The 24,905-nt window shown below is 42.4% G+C and overlaps 1 protein-coding gene across 1 annotated transcript in view; it reads left to right on the top strand.

The window, feature by feature from the left end:
• Positions 1-10,615, top strand: part of LOC112227457 (phospholipid phosphatase-related protein type 5) — a 78,386-nt gene extending 67,771 nt beyond the window's left edge. Inside the window, exon 7 of the mRNA XM_042308668.1 lies at positions 8,418-10,615. Coding sequence (XP_042164602.1) covers positions 8,418-8,447 — 30 coding nt within the window. The 3' untranslated portion in view covers positions 8,448-10,615. The remainder of the gene's footprint in view (positions 1-8,417) is intronic.
• The last annotated feature ends 14,290 nt before the right edge of the window (positions 10,616-24,905 follow it).

Here is a 24,905-nt window from a genome sequence, read left to right as displayed (position 1 = left end):
GTAGAAACACCCTACACCCTGTATAAACACACTACACCCTGTAGAAACACCCTACATCCTGTAGAAACACCCTACACACTACACCCTGTATAAACACACTACACCCTGTATAAACACCCTACACACTACACCCTGTAGAAACACCCTACACCCTGTAGAAACACACTACACCCTGTAGTAACACCCTACACACTACACCCTGTAGAAACACCCTACACCCTGTAGAAACACACTACACCCTGTAGAAACACCCTACACCCTGTAGAAACACCATACACCCTGTATCAACACACTACACCCTGTAGAAACACACTACACCCTGTATAAACACACTACACCCTGTATAAACACACTACACCCTGTAGAAACACCATACACCCTGTAGAAACACACTACACCCTGTATAAACACCCTATACCCTGTAGAAACACACTACACCCTGTATAAACACACTACACCCTGTATAAACACCCTACACACTACACCCTGTAGAAACACGCTACACCCTGTATAAACACCCTACACACTACACCCTGTAGAAACACACTACACCCTGTATAAACACACTACACCCTGTATAAACACCCTACACACTACACCCTGTATAAACACACTACACCCTGTATAAACACACTACACCCTGTATAAACACCCTACACACTACACCCTGTAGAAACACACTACACCCTGTAGAAACACCCTACACACTACACCCTGTAGAAACACCCTACATCCTGTAGAAACACCCTACACACTACACCCTGTAGAAACACCCTACATCCTGTAGAAACACCCTACATCCTGTAGAAACACCCTACACACTACACCCTGTAGAAACACACTACACCCTGTAGAAACACCATACACCCTGTATAAACACCCTACACCCTGTAGAAACACACTACACCCTGTATAAACACCCCACACCCTACACACTACACCCTGTATAAACACACTACACCCTGTAGAAGCACCCTACACCCTGTATAAACACCCTACACCCTGTGGAAATACCCTACAGCATCCTATTATCTTTGTAGTGCACTACTTTCACAAGGGCCAATAGGGTAGTGCATTACCTTTGACAAGGGCCAATAGGGTAGTGCACTACTTTTGACAAGGGCCAATAGGGTAGTTAGTGCACTACTTTTGACAAGGGCCAATAGGGTAGTGCACTACTTTTGACAAGGGCCAATAGGGTAATGCATTACTTTTGACAAGGGCCAATAGGGTAGTGCATTACTTTTGGCCAGGGCCAATTGGGTAGTGCACTACTTTTGACCAGGGGCAATTGGGTAGTGTACTACTTTTGACAAGGGCCAATAGGGTAGGGCACTACTCTTGACCAGGGCCAATAAGGTCAAATAATAATAATAATAATTTGTCAAAATATTTAGAAAGAGGTCATCATTTCATGGAGTCTGTGAAGGAAGAAACCACATTTAAAAAGTGTTAAGCAAGTTACAAGAGGTCCAAAAAAAAACATATTTTCACCAAGTCAAATTAATTTATCGTGTTATAGATTTCATGATGCTTGTATCGAAACCAAAGTAGATATTTTTTTCTATTGTTCTATACATCAGTATAGAACTTTATAAGCTTCCGTATGAGGTCCTGAACATAGCATGAAAGTGCCTTCATGTAGATGTGCGAGGCAATATAGTCAAAATGTTTGCTAATGGCAAGGTGAGCAAATTGAAGTGTTTTCTTCTCAGGCATTATCGCTGGCATATGAAGTAACAACAGGGCCTGGTCTATGTTAAACATTTGTTTTCACTTATTTCTTACGTGTTAAGCTTATGTTAAAATTTTTTTTAACTTAATTCTTAGGTGTTAAGCTTATGGTAAAAGATGATTCAAATTATTAAAAGGCAAAAAAGTGTTTGTGATTATGATTGAATTGTGTTTGTGAAATAAAGATAAACATGGTTTTAAAAGGGTTGTGGTAATAGTACCGGAATGTACCCTGTCAATATGCTTATTTTACCCCATACCACTTTTATTGGAAAAACTACATTTTCAAAACTGTAATATTTACATGAATTCAGACTATTTCCAGGGAAACACAACATACTGAAATATATGTATATTATACAGTGGGGCAAAAAAGTATTTAGTCAGCCACCAATTGTGCAAGTTCTCCCACTTAAAAAGATGAGAGAGGCCTGTAATTTTCATCATAGGTATACTTCAACTATGACAGACGAAATGAGAAAAAAAATCCAGAAAATCACATTGTAGGATTTTTAATGAATTTATTAGCAAATTATGGTGGAAAATAAGTATTTGGTCACCTACAAACAATTAAGATTTCTGGCTCTCACAGACCTGTAACTTCTTCTTTAAAAGGCTCCTCTGTCCTCCACTCGTTACTTGTATTAATGGCACCTGTTTGAACTTGTTATCAGTATAAAAGACACCTGTCCACAACCTCAAACAGTCACACTCCAAACTCCACTATGGCCAAGACCAAAGAGCTGTCAAAGGACACCAGAAACAAAATTGTAGACCTGCACCAGGCTGGGAAGACTGAATCTGCAATAGGTAAGCAGCTTGGTTTAAAGATATCAGCTGTGGGAGCAATTATTAGGAAATGGAAGACATACAAGACCACTGATAATCTCCCTCGATCTGGGGCTCCACGCAAGATCTCACCCCGTGGGGTCAAAATGATCACAAGAACGGTGAGCAAAAATCCCAGAACCACATGGGGGGACCTAGTGAATGACCTGCAGAGAGCTGGGACCAAAGTAACAAAGCCTACCATCAGTAACACACTACGCCGCCAGGGACTCAAATCCTGCAGTGCCAGACGTGTCGCCCTGCTTAAGCCAGTACATGTCCAGGCCCATCTGAAGTTTGCTAGAGAGCATTTGGATGATCCAGAAGTAGATTGGGAGAATGTCATATGGTCAGATGAAACCAAAATAGAACCTTTTGGTAAAAACCCAACTTGTTGTGTTTGGAGGACAAAGAATGCTGAGTTGCATCCAAAGAACACCATACCTACTGTGAAGCATGGGGTTGGAAACATCATGCTTTGGGGCTGTTTTTCTGCAAAGGAACCAGGACGACTGATCCGCGTAAAGGAAAGAATGAATGGGGCCATGTATCGTGAGATTTTGAGGAACAACCTCCTTCCATCAGCAAGGGCATTGAAGATTAAATGTGGCTGGGTCTTTCAGCATGACAATGATCCCAAACACACTGCCCGGGCAACGAAGGAGTGGCTTCGTAAGAAGCATTTCAAGGTCCTGGAGTGGCCTAGCCAGTCTCCAGATCTCAACCCCATAGAAAATCTTTGGAGGGAGTTGAAAGTCCGTGTTGCCCAGCAACAGCCCCAAAACATCACTGCTCTAGAGGAGATCTGCATGGAGGAATGGGCCAAAATACCAGCAACAGTGTGTGGAAACCTTGTGAAGACTTACAGAAAACATTTGACCTCTGTCATTGCCAACAAAGGGTATATAACAAAGTATTGAGAAACTTTTGTTTTTGACCAAATACTTATTTTCCACCATAATTTGCAAATAAATTCGTTAAAAATCCTACAATGTGATTTTCTGGATTTCTTTCTCTCATTTTGTCTGTCATAGTTGAAGTGTACCTATGATGAAAATTACAGGCCTCTCTCATCTTTTTAAGTGGGAGAACTTGCACAATTGGTGGCTGACTAAATACTGTTTTGCCCCACTGTATGTATATAATGTATTATATGTATATAATATATCAGAGAGATATATTATATATTTCCCTTGACGGAGTGATGCTGAATGTAAAAAATGGCTCAATTTACCCCACTCTTTCCTATTAATGTAATGAATAAACTTAGCACTATATGATGCACCAATACACATCAATATATTCTCTGAATTCTATACTTTTTTTGGTGAAAACCAGCCAATTGGAAGAGTGTACTGGCATAAAATAATGCATTAAACAGAACATGGTATCCCCCAGTTTCCATGAGGCTGTGTTGTGTGGAAGCAGAGCACTGACCCTGACAATACTGTGTCTTTCTCTACCAGTGACTCACTTGCATAGTTACAGTGCCTTGCGAAAGTATTCGGCCCCCTTGAACTTTGCAACCTTTTGTCACATTTCAGGCTTCAAACATAAAGATATAAAACTGTATTTTTTTGTGAAGAATCAACAACAAGTGGGTCACAATCATGAAGTGGAACGACATTTATTGGATATTTCATGATGCTCTCTGCGCTTTTAACGGACCTCTGAGACTATCACAGTGCAGGTGCATTTATACGGAGACTTGATTACACACAGGTGGATTGTATTTATCATCATTAGTCATTTAGGTCAACATTGGATCATTCAGAGATCCTCACTGAACTTCTGGAGAGAGTTTGCTGCACTGAAAGTAAAGGGGCTGAATAATTTTGCACGCCCAATTTTTCAGTTTTTGATTTGTTAAAAAAGTTTGAAATATCCAATAAATGTCGTTCCACTTCATGATTGTGTCCCACTTGTTGTTGATTCTTCACAAAAAAATACAGTTTTATATCTTTATGTTTGAAGCCTGAAATGTGGCAAAAGGTCGCAAAGTTCAAGGGGGCCGAATACTTTCGCAAGGCACTGTATCTTACTGTGGTTGTGGTCTTACTGTGGTTGTGGTCTTACTGTGGTTGTGGTCTTACTGTGGTTGTGGTCTTACTGTGGTTGGTGAAAATGTATTATAAACCCTTCCTGACAACCAAAAATATTGACCTGTGGGTCATGTTCTTCCACTGCATCAAGCTCTTCAGAGCTGTTTTACTGTGGGAGGTAGTAGTTAGTTACTCAACATTGTCAATGTCTACTGTCGTGAGGTAGTAGTTAGTTACTCAACATTGTCAATGTTTACTGTAGTGAGGTAGTCGTTAGTTACTCATCATGCTCAATGTTTACTGTAGTGAGGTAGTAGTTAGTTACTCATCAAATCAAATCAAATCAAATGTATTTATTATAGCCCTTCGTACATCAGCTGATATCTCAAAGTGCTGTACAGAAACCCAGCCTAAAACCCCAAACAGCAAGCAATGCAGGTGTAGAAGCACTACTGTAGTGAGGTAGTAGTTAGGTACTCATCATGCTCAATGTTTACTGTAGTGAGGTAGTAGTTAGTTACTCATCATGCTCAATGTTTACTGTAGTGAGGTAGTAGTTAGTTACTCATCATGCTCAATGTTTACTGTAGTGAGGTAGTAGTTAGGTACTCAGCGTTCTCAATGTCTCAGGTGCTCAAGAACATTTATCATACTGTTATATTGCGACTAGTTAGTGAGCGGTGCTATGAATTATGTGATGTGACTAAGCTTGTTACCGTGACCACATTATCGCCACACCGGCGGTCATGAGCCATGACCACAGTCAATTCCAACGTGACCATTTAGTCACGGTAACAAGGCTTCTCCAAGCTCTTATGCTGCTGATGGTCATTAGCGGTGGTACTCAGCACTCTATTGTCCCTCTAATCAGTCTGACATCAATGCAAATGTTTTTGAAAATCTAATCAAACACTTCATGAGAGCCCATGAGCTCATGTTGCACAACATTTCTATAGCTTATGAAATGATTGCGAGAAAGATCAGAGTGATGGCCTCTATTAAAAAGAGGAGGATCCCATCAGCTTTCTGTAGGCTAGGCCTACTATATTTATGTATCTACTTTCCTATTATTAAGCACATTGCTTCTCTTTACAACAAGAGTAATAGGCTACCTGGCTGGCATTAAAATGAACCTCAGGAAAAGCGACCTCCATTCACTATTTAAGTGCATAGACGACATGTACGTGTGTGCATTGCAGTGCTTATAATGTGAATAAATAGCCTAATAGTTGATCAAATTGTTAAGCTAAAAGTTGTGATCTGTTGCATCAGCCTCATTGATTTTGAAAGGTTTCTTGATGATAGTGGTTGTATTAATTCGGGATCTATCGCGTCCCACAACTGTCCCAGACTATGTTTGGAATAGAATAGGTCAACTTTTCTACTATGGGGGAAGAGTAGATTAACATAGGCTAGTGCAAATATGGACAGTTCTTCCAACATCTTCAATATGTGCCTCGGGAATTCGATAAGTATGCACGCCCTGATGCGTCTGTCTTCACTTGTAGCCTGTGAGAAGGACCAGAATCACATGACAGGCATTGGCTAATAAGAACTGAGATATCTGAGAGAGCCATGTGAGTGAGAGGTACTTCTGAGCATGCAGACGGGAGCAAGGAATTATAATTATTATATTCAGTTCAAGAGCACAACGGACACTGGCCGTAAAATACATGGATTTTTTTTACGCCGGGATATTCTGGGCGTTATCAAGTGCTTGTCAAATTGTGAATGAGAGACTGATGAAGTGTGTGCAGCCTTCTCAAAAAAAACTAAGTAGAGCTCATGCCTATCATGCGACTTTTATCAAACTAGCCACATCATGCAGCCTTAGAATGTATTAAAAATCAAAACATATAGCCCAATGTTTGAATAAACAACTAAAGTTGCATAAATAGTTCTAAATGAAGCATGCAGGAGGACCTGTTTCACGTAAGCACTTCCTCAAATAGTTTTTAGAAAGTATCCTATTTTATTCGGCGATGTTCAATTGTAGTATTCATACTATAAAATAATGCCACGGAATTCTAAGCAAATCTTGTCTGCTAAATGAACTAGTGTAGCCCACAGCCATATGGCATAGCCAGATCGGGACCTGACATAAGGACAACTCAGAGTATGTTGTTCTGTTCTTCTGAAATAGACTACATTTTCTTCATATAATTTTTCTTTAGACCTGTCTAAAATAAATAATGGATTTAATGTTATGGTGTAAGCTATAATACATTGGTTTATTATACTTTTTAAAATGTAGATGTTCCAAAGGTCTGCATTAGTGGCTGGTTAGCTATGTTTAGAAGCCAAGAGATGTTCTAATGTTAATTTGACCTTAGATGTGAGGCATTACCAACCTCTTGTACGACATCAGTCAGGCTGTGGTGGGGTGACTCCCTCCTCTCAGTCCACCATCTTTCTTTACCCAGCAACACTGAAACAAATAACTGCATCGGTCTTCAGTCATATTTGAAACAAATACAACATTTAAGGGTATAATGAAGAATTCCTAAAACCTTATTCATTGTAAGTGTTGTTGTGTAAAGTGATTAAGAATGCTTTTTGAATGCCACATGAATCCTGCATCTGACACAAAGAGGAGTTAAATGACAGTTGATCTAGATTATCAAGGTAGCATATAGCTAGAGTACACTCCGCACACCCCCATTCACCCACCCTATGAACCCCCATTCACCCACCCTATGAAACCCCCATTCACCCACTTGAACCCCCATTCACCCACAGTACCACTTGAAGTGCTTCTTTTTAAAAGTGTGTACTACTAAAACACACAGATTCCTCCTCCCCCTTGCTTTACTCCCATATCTATGATGAGCAAAGCCCTCTGATGATAACTTCCTCCCTGCTCATAGGAATGCGGAACGGCAGCCTTGGTCTTCATTGACGATAATTTCCTCCCTGCTCATAGGCATGCTGAACGGCAGCCCTTGGTCTTCATTGACGATAACTTCCTCCCTGCTCATAGGAATGCGGAACGGCAGCCTTGGTCTTCATTGACGATAATTTCCTCCCTGCTCATAGGCATGCTGAACGGCAGCCCCTGGTCTTCATTGACGATAACTTCCTCCCTGCTCATAGGCATGCTGAACGGCAGCCCCTGGTCTTCATTGACGATAACTTCCTCCCTGCTCATAGGCATGCTGAACGGCAGCCCCTGGTCTTCATTGACGATAATTTCCTCCCTGCTCATAGGCATGCTGAACGGCAGCCCGTGGTCTTCATTGACGATAACTTCCTCCCTGCTCATAGGCATGCTGAACGGCAGCCCTTGGTCTTCATTGACGATAACTTCCTCCCTGCTCATAGGCATGCTGAACGGCAGCCCTTGGTCTTCATTCACGATAACTTCCTCCCTGCTCGTAGGCATGCTGAACGGCAGCCCTTGGTCTTCATTGACAATAACTTCCTCCCTGCTCATAGGCATGCTGAACGGCAGCCTTGGTCTTCACTGACAATAACTTCCTCCCTGCTCATAGGCAGGGAGGAAGTTATCGTCAAGCAACAGAAGAATCATGTATCATAACACGTTAAGTTTTATTTTTTAAATGAAAGAACCAGGAAATAAACTGCCTTGTCGGCATTGGGAGGAAACGTGGGCTAAGAATAGACTATTTGATTTGATTTGATTTGACTAGAATAAACCAACAATAATCTAGATCGGATGCCTTTCAGCTTCGTAATGATTTACATTTCTTAATTTCAAAAAAGCTTTTTTTATTTCTTCAGAGAAAAAAAACGAAAGTAACTTTTTTATTTCTGTAATTTGTGTTTATATTGATCTTTTCTCCTTTTTTTCAGAATCACATCGCCTTCGCTGAGGTCACATGACGCTGAATCGGCTGTTTGACAAACCCATTGGACATCCACGCACTTCACCGTCCAATCAAAAATCGAATAGCTCTTCACCGTCCAATCCCCCCCCCCCAAAAATGGAATAGTCAAGTTGCAACGCTAACTCATTATGCATGGCTACTGTATGAGGTCTGTTAGTGTTGTTGTCTGTTAAGTCCCTGTATCATGGCCTATACAGCAGTCAGGGAAAACTCCTCAAAAGCATGATGGGAAAGGCCTTAATGGGTTTCTCCATTTATTTAATCTATTTTGGGACTAAATCCCCCAATGAAGAAAATCAACTGGAATCAACTTGAATTGACTGGACTCTTCTTTACACGACATGACCTGCTGTGACCCAGATGCCTCTATCTACTGAAGCAGAGAGATGATTCATCCATTTTCCCACAATGTTGGTCAAATGGGTTCTCATTCATCACTTCTAAATAATAATTTTGTGTCTTTTCCATCAGTAGAGAAGAACAGAGCAAATTATCGATGTCTCTGTTATGTTTCCCTTTGAAAACGATATTTTTGTAATGCTCACTAATGCACTTAACTGTCACAAAGGACATAGCGACACACACCAGCACTTTAAAATCAAACTCGAGTCAAAAACCGCAGGCAAGATGGCCGCCCATACTGCTGCTGCTTGAAAAATATACATGTCAATTCAGGATTAGTCAAATCTGCTAACGTGTGCGTTGCAAGACTTAACTGTTTAGTGTTATTATATTCAAATTATGAAAAAATATAGCTGTATATAATGTATACATACTTCAATTTCCTTTTGCCAAACATTGCTGTCTATTTTCTTATGGTTGTGTACTGTATGTACTGTGTGTATTGTGTGTACTGTGTGTGTTTGTTCACAAAAATTACTGTCCACGTGTTGTTTATTTTATCAATTGACTATTAGTACTTGATTGTTTTTGCTATCATGAGATAGCTATACCATGTTAAACATCTAGGCAACACATGGCTATGTTCTAACATGAGATAGCTATACCATGATACACTCTACAGGATCGGTGTCCCCCCCCCAATGACATTGTAAGCAAAAATAACATTTCCCAGGACATAGACATATCTGACATGGGCAGAAAGCTTAAACTGCACTGTCCAATTTACAGTAGCTATTACAGTGAAAGAATACCATGCTATTGTTTGAGGAGAGTTGTACAGTTATGTATCAATAAACATGTATCAATAAACCAATTAGACACATTTGGGCAGACTTGATACAATATTTTGAACAGAAATGCAATGGTTCATTGGATCAGTGTAAAACTGTGCGCATACACTGCTGCCATCTAGTGGTCAACATCTAAATTGCGCCTGGACTTGAATAATCATTGCAGCCTTTTTTTTGGCTTTTCAAAGATGATGAAAAAAACATGATCTTTAATCAGATCGAATGTGTTCTATTCTCCTACATTCATTACACATTTCCACAAAACTTCAAAGTGTTTCCTTTCAAATGGTATCAATAATATGCATATCCTGGCTTCAGGTCCTGAGCTACAGGCAGTTAGATTTGGTCATGTCATTTTAGGCAACAACAAAAAAAGGGTTGGATCCTTAAATATACATCTAGGCTACATAGGCGAATGTTCTGATTTATTTAATACTCTTGACTTTTGAATAGTGTTAATATTTCCTGTTTTTCTGTTATATTCTAAAAGTCTCCTACATATTTCATACTTTTTTTCTTTCTTAAAACAAGTTTTGGTCAATAGGCAACACTTTTCAATCTTTCATGATCCTTTTTTAAATGGTGGATTTGTAGTTTATTCTTCTTTTTCGTCTTCTTCCTGTTTTGAAGTCAGATTGTCACATTGTCATTATAGCATAGCGATTCATTTTGTGTGGATGCTATTGATAGTATACCCACCCAGTGATTTTACCATACTTGTATTTCATATCCTTTCTCTTTTTAACTTTAACATCAATCAGATCATGACCTTTTACACTGTAAGCAAAATGATGTACGGTCTTTCAATAAAGAAATATCTAAATTGGTTGCTGCCATGCTTTCACTAACCTACGCTGGACACTGAATTTCTTGCTATTAGTTTGTTGTGAATGATTGTGTTGAAAAAGACCATTAAAAAAGACCATTACAACGTCCATAACATCAGACAGATTGATTGAGCTCCACTGTATGAGGTAGACAATATGCAGTAGGGTGACATCACAGTCTGTTGTTGTAGAGGACTCGTTGGTGCCGCTGGTTCCTTGACGGACTCCTACGGTCCTATGAAAGACAAACAAACAAAGAGGGAGCAAAGTGGCAGAGAGCCATATATAACTGTTAGTTAAGTAGCAGAGAGCCATATATAACAGTTAGTTAAGCAGCAGAGAGCCATATATAACTGTTAGTTAAGTAGCAGAGAGCCATATATAACAGTTAGTTAAGCAGCAGAGAGCCATACCTGTATATAACTGATAGTTAAGTAGCAGAGAGCCATATATAACTGTTAGTCAAGTAGCAGAGAGCCTATATAACTGTTAGTTAAGCAGCAGAGAGCCATACCTGTATATAACTGTTAGTTAAGTAGCAGAGAGCCATATATAACTGTTAGTTAAGTAGCAGAGAGCCATATATAACTGTTAGTTAAGTAGCAGAGAGCCATATATAACTGTTAGTTAAGTAGCAGAGAGCCATATATAACTGTTAGTTAAGTAGCAGAGAGCCATAACTGTATATAACTGTTAGTTAAGTAGCAGAGAGCCATATATAACTGCTAGTTAAGTAGCAGAGAGCCATACCTGTATATAACTGTTAGTTAAGTAGCAGAGAGCCATATATAACTGTTAGTTAAGTAGCAGAGAGCCATATATAACTGCTAGTTAAGTAGCAGAGAGCCATACCTGTATATAACTGTTAGTTAAGTAGAAGAGAGCCATATATAACTGTTAGTTAAGTAGCAGAGAGCCATATATAACTGTTAGTTAAGTAGCAGAGAGCCATATATAACTGTTAGTTAAGTAGCAGAGAGCCATATATAACTGTTAGTTAAGTAGCAGAGAGCCATATATAACTGTTAGTTAAGTAGCAGAGAGCCATATATAACAGTTAGTTAAGTAGCAGAGAGCCATATATAACTGCTAGTTAAGTAGCAGAGAGCCATACCTGTATATAACTGTTAGTTAAGTAGCAGAGAGCCATATATAACAGTTAGTTAAGTAGCAGAGAGCCATATATAACTGCTAGTTAAGTAGCAGAGAGCCATACCTGTATATAACTGTTAGTTAAGTAGAAGAGAGCCATATATAACTGTTAGTTAAGTAGCAGAGAGCCATATATAACAGTTAGTTAAGCAGCAGAGAGCCATATATAACTGTTAGTTAAGTAGCAGAGAGCCATATATAACAGTTAGTTAAGCAGCAGAGAGCCATACCTGTATATAACTGCTAGTTAAGTAGCAGAGAGCCATATATAACTGTTAGTTAAGTAGCAGAGAGCCTATATAACTGTTAGTTAAGCAGCAGAGAGCCATACCTGTATATAACTGTTAGTTAAGTAGCAGAGAGCCATATATAACTGTTAGTTAAGTAGCAGGGAGCCATATATAACTGTTAGTTAAGTAGCAGAGAGCCATATATAACAGTTAGTTAAGTAGCAGAGAGCCATATATAACTGCTAGTTAAGTAGCAGAGAGCCATACCTGTATATAGCTGTTAGTTAAGTAGCAGAGAGCCATATATAACAGTTAAGTAGCAGAGAGCCATATTTAAGTAGCAGAGAGCCATACCTGTATATAACTGTTAGTTAAGTAGCAGAGAGCCATATATAACTGTTAGTTAAGTAGCAGAGAGCCATATATAACAGTTAGTTAAGCAGCAGAGAGCCAGACCTGTATATAACTGTTAGTTAAGTAGCAGAGAGCCATATATAACTGTGAGTTAAGTAGCAGAGAGACAGTTTAATGGTTAGTTAAGTAGAAGAGAGCCATATATAACTGTTAGTTAAGTAGCAGAGAGCCAGTTTAATGGTTAGTTAAGTAGCAGAGAGCCATATATAACTGTTAGTTAAGTAGCAGAGAGCCATATATAACTGTTAGTTAAGCAGCATAGAGCCATATATAACTGTTAGTTAAGTAGCAGAGAGCCATATATAACTGTTAGTTAAATAGCAGAGAGCCATATATAACAGTTAGTTAAGTAGCAGAGAGCCATATATAACTGTTAGTTAAGCAGCAGAGAGCCATATATAACAGTTAGTTAAGTAGCAGAGAGCCATACCTGTATATCACTGTTAGTTAAGTAGCAGAGAGCCATACCTGTATATAACTGTTAGTTAAGTAGCAGAGAGCCATATATAATGGTTAGTTAAGTAGCAGAGAGCCAGTTTAATGGTTAGTTAAGTAGCAGAGAGCCATATATAACTGTTAGTTAAGTAGCAGAGAGCCATATATAACTGTTAGTTAAGTAGCAGAGAGCCATATATAACAGTTAGTTAAGTAGCAGAGAGCCATATATAACTGTTAGTTAAGCAGCAGAGAGCCATATATAACAGTTAGTTAAGTAGCAGAGAGCCATACCTGTATATCACTGTTAGTTAAGTAGCAGAGAGCCATACCTGTATATAACTGTTAGTTAAGTAGCAGAGAGCCATATATAATGGTTAGTTAAGTAGCAGAGAGCCAGTTTAATGGTTAGTTAAGTAGCAGAGAGTCATATATAACAGTTAGTTAAGCAGCAGAGAGCCATACCTGTATATAACTGTTAGTTAAGAAGCAGAGAGCCATATATAATTGTTAGTTAAGTAGCAGAGAGCCTATATAACTGTTAGTTAAGCAGCAGAGAGCCATATATAACTGTTAGTTAAGTAGCAGAGAGCCATATATAACTGTTAGTTAAGTAACAGAGAGCCATATATAACAGTTAGTTAAGTAGCAGAGAGCCATATATAATTGTTAGTTAAGTAACAGAGAGCCATATATAACAGTTAGTTAAGTAGCAGAGAGCCATATATAATTGTTAGTTAAGTAGCAGAGAGCCATATATAACTGTTAGTTAAGTAACAGAGAGCCTATATAACTGTTAGTTAAGTAGCAGAGAGCCATATATAACTGTTAGTTAAGTAGCAGAGAGCCATATATAACTGTTAGTTAAGTAACAGAGAGCCATATATAACAGTTAGTTAAGTAGCAGAGAGCCATATATAATTGTTAGTTAAGTAGCAGAGAGCCTATATAACTGTTAGTTAAGCAGCAGAGAGCCATACCTGTATATAACTGTTAGTTAAGAAACAGAGAGCCATATATAACTGTTAGTTAAGTAGCAGAGAGCCATACCTGTATATAACTGTTAGTTAAGTAGCAGAGAGCCATATATAACTGTTAGTTAAGTAGCAGAGAGCCATATATAACTGTTAGTTAAGTTTGTTCGGCTGTGAGGCTGAATGAGAGGAGGAATCATGATTCTGAGGTTTGTTCGGCTGTGAGGCTGAATGAAACAGAGGAGGAATCGTGATTCTGAGGTTTGTTCGGCTGTGAGGCTGAATGAAACAGAGGAGGAATCATGATTCTGAGGTTTGTTCGGCTGTGAGGCTGAATGAGAGGAGGAATCACGATTCTGAGGTTTGTTCGGCTGTGAGGCTGAATGAGAGGAGGAATCACGATTCTGAGGTTTGTTCGGCTGTGAGGCTGAATGAGACAGAGGAGGAATCATGATTCTGAGTTTTGTTCGGCTGTGAGGCTGAATGAGAGGAGGAATCACGATTCTGAGGTTTGTTCGGCTGTGAGGCTGAATGAGAGGAGGAATCATGATTCTGAGGTTTGTTCAGCTGTGAGATCTGGTACTTACAGCTGGGTCCATTATCTAGCTCCCTCCCAAGTAATATGGACAGATAATTATTCCTCTCTTTTCATATTTCCTGAGACGAGGGATAGGGAGGAAGATTAGGCGTCACATTCAGAGAATATTATCCCTGTCGATCAGGTTTAAAACCACCACAGCAGTTAGTATTCATGTGTGTCAAGTGGAAATGACCAACAGTCAGTAGTCCCTATGGGAACATTTTAAAAGAACAACGTACAGTGTCACACAAGATCATGCTGTTGTAAATCAAGACGTCACTATGAAAACAGTCTATCAGGAAACACCACAAGAATTGAAGAGAACACTCTCACGCTTATTATTCATCTGGATCATTACGTGACCACTCCTTTATATTATCTAGCTCCACAACAGGTTAACAGGTCAACAGGTCAACAGGTCAACAGGTGGTAGGAATTGAAAGGTCCAATGGATGAATAGAAGGTTCAGGTACTGACGGACATGGGCTATTCTCTATGCATAAACACGTTCTCCATTGTCCTCGCCAAGGCCATCACTACCGTTGTGTTGGTAACAGTTGTGTTGTGTTGGTAACAGTTGTGTTGGTAACAGCTGTTGTGTTGGTAACAGTTGTGTTGTGTTGGTAACAGTTGTGTTGTGTTGGTAACAGCTGTGTTGTGTTGGTAACAGCTGTGTTGTGTTGGTAACATTTGTGCTGTGTTGGTAACAGTTGTGTTGTGTTGGTAACCGTTGTGTTGTGTTGGTAACAGTTCCTCTGGTCTAAATCTTGGGTAACTTGCTGACTGACATTATAAGAGAGTTAGTTATAAACAGCAACAAGCTGTTAATTAACTGTAAATAGACAATAGTTTTCTGTTGGGGTTGTTCTTTACTAAATAACCCACAGTGTGTGATACTAACAGACTGTAGAGGGCAGGTTTAGCCAGACTCAGTGGGCTCCTCCCACTAGGGAAAAAGGGTTCCGTTTGGGTCGCAACCAATGTCTAATAGAAACACATTGAAGAACATCAGAGAGACACAAGTGACTGTGGAATTACGGTAGTACTTCATCATGGTTCTAGTGGGCCCAGTTCGTTAGATCACATTACAGTAGAAAGAGAGTATGGGCCTTGTGTTTTTATGGACCAACTCTCTACACTGACCTTGGATTGAATATGCTGATTACAATACAAAATGGCTATATTTATCCATGTTTGTATACTGAAGTATAAGCACACAAATGTTTCATTGCTTTGTCATGTATACAGGCACATTTTGACATATTACAACAATCCCATTCAAATAAGTAAATAATGAGAAACTCTAAGCTACCTTTACCCTCTCTAGACTGTGCTCTGCCAGAGCCTATCTCTCTCTCGCTCTCTCTCTGTAATGACACTGTCCAGCTGTCTGCACATTGGAACGTTCCGGGGATTGTGTTGGTAAACACAGATGGTGACATTGGAGGTGATGTCAAAAATATAATGTTTTGTTAATTCAACGTTGTCACCTTGAAAAGCCCTCAGTCAATTAATTGTTTCTGGAAAACCTGGGAGGGAGGGAGGCAGGCAGTCAGGGAAGCAGGTAGGCAAGGAGGCAGGTAGGCAAGGAGGCAGGTAGGCAAGGAGGCAGGTAGTGGGACAGGGAGGGAGGGATGCAGGCTGGTGGGAAAGTAGGGATGGAGGGAGGCATGCATGCAGGGAGGCAGGTAGTGGGACAGGGAGGGAGGCAGGCAGGGAGGCAGGTAGTGGGGCAGGGAGGGAGGCAGGTAGTGGGGCAGGGAGGGAGGCAGGCAGTGGGACAGGGAGGCAGGCAGGCAGTGGGACAGGGAGGGAGGCAGGTAGTGGGACAGGGTGGAAGGTAGGCAGGTAGTGGGGCAGGCAGGTAGTGGGGCAGGCAGGCAGTGGGACAGGGAGGGAGGTAGGCAGGTAGTGGGGCAGGCAGGTAGTGGGGCAGGCAGTGGTGCAGGTAGTGGGGCAGACAGTGGGACAGGGAAGGAGGCAGGTAGTGAGACAGGCAGGTAGTGGGGGAGGCAGGTAGTGGGGCAGGCAGGCAGTGGGACAGGGACTTCCGGCGCCGACAGAGATGGCCGCCTCGCTTCGCGTTCCTAGGAAACTATGCAGTTTTTTGTTTTTTTACGTGTTATTTCTTACACTAGTACCCCAGGTCATCTTAGGTTTCTTTACATACAGCCGACAAGAACTACTGAATATAAGATCAGCGTCAACTCACCATCAGTACGACCAAGAATATGTTTTTCGCGATGCGGATCCTGAGTTCTGCCTTACAACCAGTGTAACCGAGTGGATCACATGCAGCGACCAAAAAAAAAAAACGACTCAGAAAAAGAGGGAAACGAAGCGGTCTTCTGGTCAGACTCCGGAGACGGGCACATCGTGCACCACTCCCCAGCATTCTTCTTGCCAATGTCCAGTCTCTTGACAACAAGGTTGATGAAATCCGAGCAAGGGTAGCATTCCAGAGGGACATCAGAGACTGTAACGTTCTCTGCTTCACGGAAACATGGCTCACTGGAGAGACGCAATCCGAAGCGGTGCAGCCAGCGGGTTTCTCCACGCATCGCGCCGACAGAAACAAACATCTCTCTGGTAAGAAGACGGGCGGGGGCGTATGCCTTATGGCCAACGTGACATGGTGTGATGAAGGAAACATACAGGAACTCAAATCCTTCTGTTCACCTGATTTAGAATTCCTCACAATCAAATGTAGACCGCATTATCTACCAAGAGAATTCTCTTCGATTATAATCACAGCTGTATATATCCCCCCAAGCAGACACATCGATGGCTCTGAACGAACTTTATTTAACTCTCTGCAAACTGGAAACGATTTATCCGGAGGCTGCATTCATTGTAGCTGGGGATTTTAACAAGGCTAATCTGAAAACAAGACTCCCTAAATTTTATCAGCATATTGATTGCGCAACCAGGGGTGGAAAGACCCTGGATCATTGTTACTCTAACTTCCGCGACGCATATAAGGCCCTGCCCCGCCCCCCTTTCGGAAAAGCTGACCACGACTCCATTTTGTTGATCCCTGCCTACAGACAGAAACTAAAACAAGAAGCTCCCACGCTGAGGTCTGTCCAACGCTGGTCCGACCAAGCTGACTCCACACTCCAAGACTGCTTCCACCACGTGGACTGGGAGATGTTTCGTATTGCGTCAGACAACAACATTGACGAATACGCTGATACGGTGTGCGAGTTCATTAGAACGTGCGTTGAAGATGTCGTTCCCATAGCAACGATTAAAACATTCCCTAACCAGAAACCATGGATTGATGGCAGCATTCGTGTGAAACTGAAGGCACGAACCACTGCTTTTAATCAGGGCAAGGTGTCTGGTAACATGACTGAATACAAACAGTGCAGCTATTCCTCCGCAAGGCTATCAAACAAGCTAAGCGCCAGTACAGAGACAAAGTAGAATCTCAATTCAACGGCTCAGACACAAGAGGTATGTGGCAGGGTCTACAGTCAATCACGGACTACAGGAAGAAACCCAGCCCAGTCACGGACCAGGATGTCTTGCTCCCAGGCAGACTAAATAACTTTTTTGCCCGCTTTGAGGACAATACAGTGCCACTGACACGGCCTGCAACGGAATCATGCGGTCTCTCCTTCACTGCAGCCGAAGTGAGTAAGACATTTAAACGTGTTAACCCTCGCAAGGCTGCAGGCCCAGACGGCATCCCCAGCCGCGCCCTCAGAGCATGCGCAGACCAGCTGGCCGGTGTGTTTACGGACATATTCAACCAATCCCTATACCAGTCTGCTGTTCCCACATGCTTCAAGAGGGCCACCATTGTTCCTGTTCCCAAGAAAGCTAAGGTAACTGAGCTAAACGACTACCGCCCGTAGCACTCACATCCGTCATCATGAAGTGCTTTGAGAGACTAGTCAAGGACCATATCACCTCCACCCTACCTGACACCCTTGACCCACTCCAATTTGCTTACCGCCCAAATAGGTCCACAGACGATGCAATCTCAACCACACTGCACACTGCCCTAACCCATCTGGACAAGAGGAATACCTATGTGAGAATGCTGTTCATCGACTACAGCTCGGCATTCAACACCATAGTACCCTCCAAGCTCGTCATCAAGCTCGAGACCCTGGGTCTCGACCCCGCCCCTGTGCAACTGGGTACTGGACTTCCTGACGGGGCACCCCAGGTGGTTAGGGTAGGCAACAACATCTCCTCCCCGCTGATCCTCAACACTGGGGCCCCACAAGGGTGCGTTCTGAGCCCCCTCCTGTACTCCCTGTTCACCCACGACTGCGTGGCCATGCACGCCTCCAACTCAATCATCAAGTTTGCGGACGACACAACAGTGGTAGGCTTGATCACCAACAACGACGAGACGGCCTACAGGGAGGAGGTGAGGGCCCTCGGAGTGTGGTGTCAGGAAAATAACCTCACACTCAACGTCAACAAAACTAAGGAGATGATTGTGGACTTCAGGAAACAGCAGAGGGAACACCCCCCATCCACATCGATGGAACAGTAGTGGAGAGGGTAGCAAGTTTTAAGTTCCTCGGCATACACATCACAGACAAACTGAATTGGTCCACTCACACAGACAGCATCGTGAGGAAGGCGCAGCAGCGCCTCTTCAACCTCAGGAGGCTGAAGAAATTCGGCTTGTCACCAAAAGCACTCACAAACTTCTACAGATGCACAATCGAGAGCATCCTGGCGGGCTGTATCACCGCCTGGTATGGCAACTGCACCGCCCTCAACCGTAAGGCTCTCCAGAGGGTAGTGAGGTCTGCACAACGCATCACCGGGGCAAACTACCTGCCCTCCAGGACACCTACACCACCCGATGCTACAGGAAGGCCATAAAGATCATCAAGGACATCAACCACCCGAGCCACTGCCTGTTCACCCCGCTGTCATCCAGAAGGCGAGGTCAGTACAGGTGCATCAAAGCTGGGACCGAGAGACTGAAAAACAGCTTCTATCTCAAGGCCATCAGACTGTTAAACAGCCACCACTAACATTGAGTGGCTACTGCCAACACACTGTCAATGACACTGACTCTACTCCAGCCACTTTAATCATGGGAATTGATGGGAAATTATGTAAATATATCACTAGCCACTTTAAACAATGCTACCTTATATAATGTTACTTACCCTACATTGTTCATCTCATATGCATACGTTGATACTGTACTCTATATCATCGACTGCATCCTTATGTAATACATGTATCACTAGCCACTTTAACTATGCCACTTGGTTTACATACTTATCTCATATGTATATACTGTACTCGATATCATCTACTGTATCTTGCCTATGCTGCTCTGTACCATCACTCATTCATATATCCTTATGTACATATTCTTTATCCCCTTACACTGTGTATAAGACAGTAGTTTTTTTTTGGAATTGTTAGTTAGATTACTTGCTCGTTATTACTGCATTGTCGGAACTAGAAGCACAAGCATTTCGCTACACTCGCATTAACATCTGCTAACCATGTGTATGTGACAAATAAAATTTGATTTGATTTGATTTGATTTTGAGGTAGGCAGGTTGTGGGGCAGGCAGGTAGTGGGGCAGGCAGGTAGTGGGGCAGGCAGTGGTGCAGGTAGTGGGGCAGGCAGTGGGACAGGGAGGGAAGTAGGCAGGTAGTGGGGCAGGCAGGTAGTGGGGCAGGCAGGTAGTGGGGCAGGCAGTGGTGCAGGTAGTGGGACAGGCAGGTAGTGGGGCAGGCAGTGGTGCAGGTAGTGGGACAGGCAGGTAGTGGGGCAGGCAGGTATTGAGGCAGGTAGTGGGGCAGTAAGTGGGGCAGATAGTGGTGCAGGTAGTAGGATAGGCAGGTAGTGGTGCAGATAGTGGTGCAGGCTGGCAGGTAGTGGGGCAGGCAGGTAGTGGGTCACGCAGGTAGTGGGGCAGGCAGTCAGGCAGGTATTGGGGCAGTTAGTCAGATAGGTAGTGGGGCAGGCAGGTAGTGAGGCAGGCAGTCAAGCAGGTAGTGCCATACTGCCATGCTTGGCAGGTTGCTCACCTCACCTCACCCCACCTCACCCCACCCCACCCCACCCCACATCACCCCACCCCACCCCACCTCACCCCACCCCACCCCACCCCACCTCACCCCACCCCACCCCACCCCACATCACCCCACATCACTCCACTCCACCCCACATCACCCCACCCCACCCCAACACACCTCACCCCACCCCACATCACCCCACCCCACCCCAACACACCTCACCCCACCCCAACACACCTCACCCCACCTCACCCCACCCCACCCCACCTCACCCCACCCCACCCCACATCACCCCACCTCACCCCACCTCACCCCACCCCACCTCACCCCACATCACCCCACCCCACCTCACCCCACCCCACCTCAGCTCACCCCACCCCACCTCACCTCACCCCACCCCACCACACCCCACCTCACATGGACGTTGATCTGAGCTAGGGGAATATTCATAACCACATTGTAGCAGGGGCTGCTGTTCACTACAGAGAAAGCAGGTTGGATGCACCCTAAATGACAACCTATTCCCTGTATAGTGCACTACTTTAGACCAGATCCCTATGGCACCCTATTCCCTATATAGTGCACTACTTTAGACCAGATCCCTATGGGTCTGGGAATAGGGAATAGTGTTCCATTTCAGACACAGTTTGTCTGTCGAGGAGGTGGTAAATACTATATTTTCCTCCTCACACCTCAAGGGTATACCATTAGTTAGTCAGAATGACATGATCAAAATGAAATGGGATGGACCTATGGAAGTGGTAAAGGAGTCGGTGAGAAACATACAAACATGGTCCACAGTTTAACGTTGAACTACAACACACGCAATCTAATCTGATGTTCTAACTGGACGCTTCAGAACACTGAACCTGCGGAGCCAGTTCTGGGGTAGCATCCCAAATGGAAGCCTATTCCCTATGTAGTGCCCTACTTTTGACCAGAGCCCTATGGACCCTGGACAAAAGTAGTGCATTGTATAGGGAATAGGATGCCACTTGGGATGCATCTCTCGATTATAACTCAGGTGTTGGTTAACAAGCATAATGTGTTTTTCTTTTCTCTCGCTGCTCATTCTACATTCAACAAAGTGCTGATGAGGGCCTCATTTCAGGACACTGTGTTATTTGAAGAGGGTTTAATGTTTAATGTGATTAGGCCTTTAGAGTGCGTAACCTAGTTTGGCAGAGAACATGCAGCTCTACTCTATAGTACTGTCAGTTCTCACACACACGTACAGCGTGAAGATCAATCCCCAGACCCACAAAGAAAAACAAAATAAATGCCATGTTTACACCTCACGCCCTGTTGGAAGTCAAAGGAGAGGAGATATGGGATCTCCCTATCCAAATTCACAAAGGAATGTGCTTTATCAGATAGAGACTTTTCCCACTGAAACTTTAACACGTTCTAAAGTAACTACTGGAACAATATTTCTAACAGAGAACGTGGGGAATGGTTAGAGGCGAGCTATAGAAAACTAATATCATGTTCTTTGTTATTTTGTGATGTCTTTAACAATGCTTTAGAGTAAATACTGTACCTTGGAAAGTATACACACTACATGTTTGAAGTGTCCATCCTTTACGTTGTGTATGAACAACATTGAAAGTGTTTCTGTTAACCTTTCTAGCACAGGCGTTCCGCTGAAAAGGCAGAGCGTGAAGTTCAAAAATATATTTTTTTAAATATGTAACTTTCACACATTAAAAAGTTCAATACAGCAAATGAATGATAAACATCTTCTTAATCTAACCATTGTGTCCGATTTCAAAAAGGCTTTACAGCGAAAGCACAGTAAATGATTATGTTACACGACACGTCACCGAACCGCCGCCCAATTGGAGTAAGAAATCATGAATGTCTTTATGGGTAAATTACTCTTGTAATGCTCTGATTGTCCAAAAGGAGTCCCCACCCCTTTCCAAGAAGGCTTGGTTCCGACAGAGATACCCGGCGAACGAAGGATTTACACGTAAATATATTCATGAATATATTCATGATTTCTAACTCCAAACGGGCGGTGGTTCGTTTGCAAAGTATATGATTACTGTGGGAGTAGTTTCTAAAATGTACCAACATTAAGAGTCTCTGTCTCTCTCTCTCTCTCTCCCCCCTCTCCATCTCTTTTGTAACAAGCCGCCATATTATGTCAGTCCCCTCGGGATCTGCTTTAATGTATTAAGTGTGTATGTTTATTCTCTGTTACCATTTAGATAGTTAGTAAATAAATAATTAAACCAATTTCTGTAGTACTGAATCATAAGTAAGGCTGGGATTTTTTGCAGATGCAAGGAGGTTGTTCAGAATGATGACATGATGCTATGATTAATAAATTGAGTGTTTTGTGGATGAAATAGGAAAAACCTTTAGAGTTTAATTCGGGAGTTGGTAACTCTTTAAAGAACCACTCTTGTTGTGCCCCAAATCCTACTGAGTTATTTGTTGCATGATTGATTTAATCGGGTAACAATTAAACATAGTTAGTTGATTAGAAAAATAACAGTCAGCAGATTAATTAATGTCACCAAAACATAATTCACAAAATGTATGTCTGTCCTGAAACACCATGTAACCCTGGAGCTATTAGGTTTAAGTGCCTTGTTCAAGGGCACAGACGGATAAACCTTGTCGGTTCGGAGATTTTAACTAGCGGCCTTTCAGTTACCTGCGGCGGAATGATGAGGGTTAAAATCCAGGGGTCCTCTGTGTTGCGTTGGAAGGTGTCTTTGACTGCTTGTGCCCCCTGGGTAGGGTGGGGGTTGTGGATAGGGAAGAGATGCATTGTAGGGGTTAGGAGGTGGTGTCTCTTTCGTTCTTCTCGCTAGTGTCCGTTCTCTGGGAGAGAAGCGAGGACTCCCACACTGCCAGACACTGGAGGAGAGAATTGAGAACTCCCACACTGCCAGACAGTGGAGGAGAGAAGTGAGAACTCCCACACTGCCAGACAGTGGAGGAGAGAAGGGAGAACTCCTACACTGCCAGACAGTGGAGGAGAGAAGGGAGGACTCCCACACTGCCAGACACTGGAGGAGAGAAGGGAGGACTCCCACACTGCCAGACACTGGAGGAGATAGAGAGAACACAATACATCAGGAAATGACAGACAGCTAGTGAAATGACAGACAGCTAGTGATATGACAGACAGCTAGTGATATGACAGACAGCTAGTGATATGATAGACAGCTAGTGATATGACAGACAGCTAGTGAAATGACAGACAGCTAGTGATATGACAGACAGCTAGTGATATGACAGACAGCTAGTGATATGACAGACAGGTAGTGAAATGTCAGACAGGTAGGAAACACACACTCACGACAGACACTACAGAGGCACGCACACAAACACACACACACACACCACAGAAACTGCTGACTCACACACATGACAGACACACACAAGCAATCATCCGTAGACAGGTCTGTGACCTTCTGTCAGTCCGTTTCCACATCAATAAAACCTTCCACTCTGTCGTCTAAACTTCCAAAGTAATAGCTGTCTGTTAAAAGGCGTCCATAAGTCAGACCCACACATTGCCAGCTCAATTTAGCAGCCAGTTTCATTCACACGCTCCGACTGCTCCTTGGCCTCCTGTGAGTCCTGTCTCATCTATTTGTCTCTTGCCAAGGTTGTGATAAATGTTCTGACCCAAACAGAGCCAAGCACCCCCCCCACCCCATCCAAACACCCCATCATTGTTTAAATCTCTAGTTTGAATCCTCCATCATCGTTTATAAAACTCTAGTTTGAATCCTCCATCATTGTTTAAATCTCTAGTTTGGATCCTCCACCATTGTTTAAATCTCTAGTTTGGAACCTCCATCAATGTTTAAATCTCTAGTTTGGATATTCCATCATCTTTTAAATCTCTAGTTTGGATCCTCCTTCATCTTTTAAATCTCTGATCCTCCATCATTGTTTAAATATCTAGTTTTGATCCTCCATCATTGTTTAAATCTCTGATCCTCCATCATCATTTAAATCTCTAGTTTGGATCCTCCATCATCGTTTAAATCTCTAGTTTGGATCCTCCATCATCTTTTAAATCTCTAGTTTGCATTCTCCATCATCGTTTAAATCTCTAGTTTGGATCCTCCATCATCGTTTAAATCTCTGATCCTCCATCATCGTTTAAATCTCTAGTTTGGATCCTCCATCATCATTTAAATCTCTAGTTTGGATCCTCCATCTTTTAAATCTCTAGTTTGGAACCGCCATCATCGTTTAAATCTCTAGTTTGGATCCTCCATCATCGTTTAAATCTCTGATCCTCCATCATCGTTTAAATCTCTGATCCTCCATCATCGTTTAAATCTCTGATCCTCCATCATCGTTTAAATATCTAGTTTGGATCCTCCATCATCGTTTAAATCTCTGATCCTCCACCATCGTTTAAATCTCTGATCCTCCACCATCGTTTTAAATCTCTGATCCTACATCATCGTTTATTAAATTTCTAGTTTGGATCATCGTTTAAATCTCTAGTTTGGATCCTCTATCATCGTTTAAATCTCTAGTTTGGATCCTCCATCATTGTTTAAATCGCTAGTTTGCGAACATTTAGACCCTTATTCTGATTATTAGTGGACCTCCTAGACCTAAGCTGTGTTTCGAATACTAACATACTAACATA

This window comes from Oncorhynchus tshawytscha, linkage group LG29, assembly GCF_018296145.1.
Source record: "Oncorhynchus tshawytscha isolate Ot180627B linkage group LG29, Otsh_v2.0, whole genome shotgun sequence".
Taxonomy (NCBI): Eukaryota; Metazoa; Chordata; class Actinopteri; order Salmoniformes; family Salmonidae; genus Oncorhynchus; species Oncorhynchus tshawytscha.
The sequence above is the reverse complement of the archived record's forward strand: the minus strand, read 5'-3'. Positions and strand labels throughout refer to the sequence as shown.